The sequence below is a fragment of the Sphaerodactylus townsendi genome, linkage group LG02 (genome assembly GCF_021028975.2).
Source record: "Sphaerodactylus townsendi isolate TG3544 linkage group LG02, MPM_Stown_v2.3, whole genome shotgun sequence".
In the NCBI taxonomy this organism is placed as follows: domain Eukaryota; kingdom Metazoa; phylum Chordata; class Lepidosauria; order Squamata; family Sphaerodactylidae; genus Sphaerodactylus; species Sphaerodactylus townsendi.
Genome location: NC_059426.1, coordinates 70,391,587 through 70,395,827, shown reverse-complemented (window position 1 = coordinate 70,395,827; position 4,241 = coordinate 70,391,587). Strand labels below are relative to the sequence as shown.

Here is a 4,241-nt window from a genome sequence, read left to right as displayed (position 1 = left end):
GAAGCATGTTCCCGGGCCATCGGAATACACTTGGATTTCCTAATAGTGCTAGGAGGATTTCTCTCTTTGTTTCTCATGAAAACAGTCATTATTTATCAGTTTGAAAAGTACATAATACTTCTAAAATCTTGTTAATGCAGAAAGAGCAGAATAGAATCTGGAGTTAATTACAGGCAAGCAAAATATAAAGGAAATTGTTTTGAAATATTTTACATTTAAGGCCATCTTTCTGCACTGCTTGGCTGGTATGTCTATTTGCCTGACATGTATATTTGGCATACAATCTTTGCCGGCTGAGGTCCCTCGGCACCTTCTGGGATTCAATTCATGCTAGACACTAGCCTGGATGGTTGAGCTTCACTAATGTCACCTGTGTACCATTGAATATATCCAATAATTGCCTGTGGCTTCTCAATGCAGAAGAAGGTAGGTAGTGGTAGAAAAGGTGTTTTGGAGAGCAGCTTGTCTGATGTTACTGATTTCCTCCTTGAGGACCTTCAAGGTTGCCTGGAATACAGCTGGGAGAACGTTGATCTAAATAGAGGACACAAAACCTAGGATAAGATGAATTTGTGTGGATGTTTTGCTTATTTTGCTGTGGTAGTTATGCTGGCAAGTATGATTATGCAAAAATCAGAAAATAAAGGATTTGCTTCAAAATGAAAAGGATTGCAGCATTAGTCATCAAATTATTTTAATGAACCAAGAAGAATTGAATAGGTAGTGATAGTATAAGAAAAGGGAGAAGTTATGCAATAGAACTGGTGATGAATGCCTGCAATAATGAAATGCAAGTCTGTCTGTGGCTGCTTATTTTATGTGAAGGGGAAAGAGACTCCTTTTAGGCCAGAGTTCAGTTCTCTCAATCCCTTGGTTTAGCCAGATGACTAGTATTCACTTTGCCCAGAAGCTGAGATAAACATATGCATGCTGTTGAAGACAGCACAGATCTTTTTTTGCCATCTAGTCAGCCTTATCATTCGTAAAGAGTCAGGCTTCATTGGGAACTGACAGGCATGCATTTGACTGGATCAGCTTTAGGAGTGGAAGTCAGCACAATGTGCTAAAAACCCATTATTCCCATGCGTTTGAGTAGCTCTGCTGCCTGACCTGTATTAACATATTGGCCATCATTTTTCTGAGAGGAAGAGCAGAACAACTATCTTATAGCAAATGTACAGAACATATCTCTTTACAAAGAATGTATCACAAAATGTGTCATAAATAAAGGATTGTGTTGTTTCTCCCTCAAGCAGTTATTGTTTGCAGGTGATGTATGGATTTGCTGAGTCTGCTCTGACCCTTCCTGCCTGCAGGAAATCATGGTGGTTTTCCTTCACTAAAGTTTCCAAGCAGTCCAGTTGAGAAGTTTGTGCTTGACCCAGAATGACCTTCTCTCTTAGTTTGGTGAGTTCCTCCCCCCCCCCCACCCCAAGGTTGCAGACTACTGGTATCACAAGCTGCCAGACTCCTTGGTCCTTCAGGAACCCTATCTGTTTGTTTTGATGCACCTCCCTTGAAGAATCTCTTCTCCCGACACACCCTCTGATGATTCTGTGACTAGTTGTGTCTTCCTTGTACAGCACTCCCACTCTTTCTAAACTTCACCAGAGCATGAAATTACAATAAACTTCACCAGAACCATGCAGTACCTTCCAAAGTTTAGGTTAATTTAAAATAATTTGCTTAAGGCCTTAGTTTGCTGCAGTCTTTCTTTGCCTTCTGAACACATCTACGCGCTGGCGTAATGCCCATTGGGCAAGGTGGGCAGCTGCCCAGGGCATCACCTTGTGGGGGGCATCACAATGCTGGGTTCGTTTTTGGGTATTTTAGTGGTTTTCCGTTTTTGGCCTGTAGGGAGCGCAGTTTTTAGGCTAGCGGCACTGAATTTTCAGCGTATCATCAGGAGACTGTCCTTATGCTACCCCCCAGGTTTGGTGAGATTTGGTTCAGGGAGTCCAAAGTTATGGACTCCCAAAGGGGGTGCCCCTATCCCCCATTGTTTCCAATGGGAGCTAATAGGAGATGGGGGCTACAGTTTTGAGGGTCCATAACTTTGGCCCCCCTCAGCCAAACTGCACCAAACCTGGGGGGGATCATTAGGGCAGTATCCTTATGAGACCCTGAACGTTTTGAGACTGTGCCTTCAAAATGTTTCTAGCCTGCAACCCCCATTGACAGGTAATGTAGAATTCATCAGTAGAACAAGATTCTTTGGCAATTTCAGGATGTTCTTGCAGGAGGGAATTATTGGATGTATCAGCACAGCCTCAGGGTATCATCTGAGACTGTCAGAGTGATGGCACTTCTGTTTGGTGCAGTTTGGTTCAGGGGTCCAAAGTTATGGACTCCTCAAAAGGTGTTCCCATCTCCTTAGCAAAGAATGTGGGATGGGGTACCCCCTTTGAGGGTCCATAACTTTGGACCCCCTAAACCAAACTGCACCAAACTTTGGGGGTACCATAAGGACAGTTTCCAGATGATACCCTGACATTTTGGTGCCGATACATCCAAAAATGCGCCCCTGCAGGAACATTCCAGAAATTTGCCCAAGAATCTTTGTTCTGCATTGAGTTTTCTGTGGGGTTGTCCATGGGGGTTGCAGGCTGGGGGGGACATTTCTGGGGAGTAGCATAAGGACAGTCTCCTGATGATATGCTGAAATTTTGGTGCTGATATGTCTAAAAATGCACCTCCTGCAGGCACCAATGTCCTGGTGCAAAAAAATTTGGTCGTGGTGGAGTGGCTGCCCATGGGGGGGGGGGGGCGGGGGCATCCAACTCAGGTTTTGCCCAGGGCTACAGTTTGCCCAGGGCTGCCTCGTTACGCCCCTGCATCTATGGCATCATTAGGAAGTAATTTTGTTAGAAACAATGATATAAAATCAGCATCTCTAATTTGGAAGGCAGCATTTATTACTCCAAGAAGTAGCATCTGCTGAGGAATCATCTATGAATCCCTTCACAATGCTTATTGATGGAATATTCAAGAGTCTTATGACTTTATTGCACCACTACTATTCAAGTTGTTAAAGGGAAAAACAACACTAACTGCTATTTAATTTTGATTTTCTCAGTGTTGGTGATGGAAATGAGAAACAAGACACTCGTGACTGAATTCATTCTCACAGGGCTGACAGATATTCCAGAGCTGCAGAGCTTCCTGTTTGTGATGTTTGTTATTGTTTATGTCCTCACCCTGATGGGTAATCTGGGCGTGATTGCCTTAATCAAGTTGTCTCCTCAGCTCCACACTCCTATGTACTTTTTCCTCAGCCACTTGTCTTTCCTCGATGTTTGTTATTCATCATCTGTAACCCCCAAGTTGCTAACTGATCTCTTAAAGGATAAGAAGGTAATTTCTTCAGCAGGTTGTTTCATTCAGCTTTACTTTTATGGTGCATTTGCAACCACTGAATGCTATCTTCTGGCTGTAATGGCTTATGATCGCTATGTGGCTATTTGTAGCCCACTACTCTATTTAGTCACCATGTCTCTAAGAAAGCGTGTGTACCTAATAGCTGTTGCCTATGCTGCTGGGATTGTAAATGCTTTAATCCATACAGTTGCTGCTTCTAGACTATCCTTCTGTGGCCTAAGTACCATCAATCACTTTTATTGTGAGGGCCCTCCACTGTTCGCAATTTCATGCTCTGACGTGAGTCTCAATGAACTGTTGATATTTGTGTGCGTTGGGTTCAATTTGATAGCAACCGTTCTTACAATACTCATCTCTTACACCTGCATCCTGACCACCATTTTAAAGATTAGTTCTTCCAAGAACCGACAGAAAACCTTTTCCACTTGCACATCTCACCTTGTTGTCATTATCATTTTCTATGGAGGCTTTGGCATCATGTATGCACGTCCTAGTGCTAGGCAAAGTCACAACCTCGACAAAATAGTCTCTGTGTTGTATGTAGTGGTTACTCCCATGGCAAACCCCATGATATATAGTCTGAGGAACACTGAGGTAAGAAATGCCTTCAGAAAATTTCTGGCAAGATCTGTTTTCCAGCATGTTTGACCTTACCTGTTTTATGATGTATTTTTCCCTTGTATTTTCTTTAGCAGTTATACTTTACCAAGGTAAAAAGAAAACACACACAACTTCAGATAATACTTTTCTTGTTGGATACCAAAGCATTCAATCACATAATATGTGAACATGGATGAGGAGTGCATGAGTAATTCCACTTGTTTTAAAACCCCTGGCATGCTTGCTTTGTCTCTTGATCTATT

At 42.7% G+C, this 4,241-nt stretch overlaps 1 protein-coding gene across 1 annotated transcript; it reads left to right on the top strand.

Moving 5' to 3' along the window:
- Positions 1-3,084: 3,084 nt before the first annotated feature.
- LOC125426277 (olfactory receptor 1020-like) lies at positions 3,085-4,026 on the top strand. The gene has a single exon (XM_048484538.1). It carries the CDS (start codon positions 3,085-3,087, stop codon positions 4,024-4,026), a length of 942 nt encoding a protein of 313 aa, XP_048340495.1.
- The last annotated feature ends 215 nt before the right edge of the window (positions 4,027-4,241 follow it).

Excerpts from the sequence above, each read along its gene's own strand:
- LOC125426277 (XM_048484538.1), top strand. The coding sequence starts at position 3,085 with ATGGAAATGAGAAACAAGACACTCGTGACTGAATTCATTCTCACAGGG.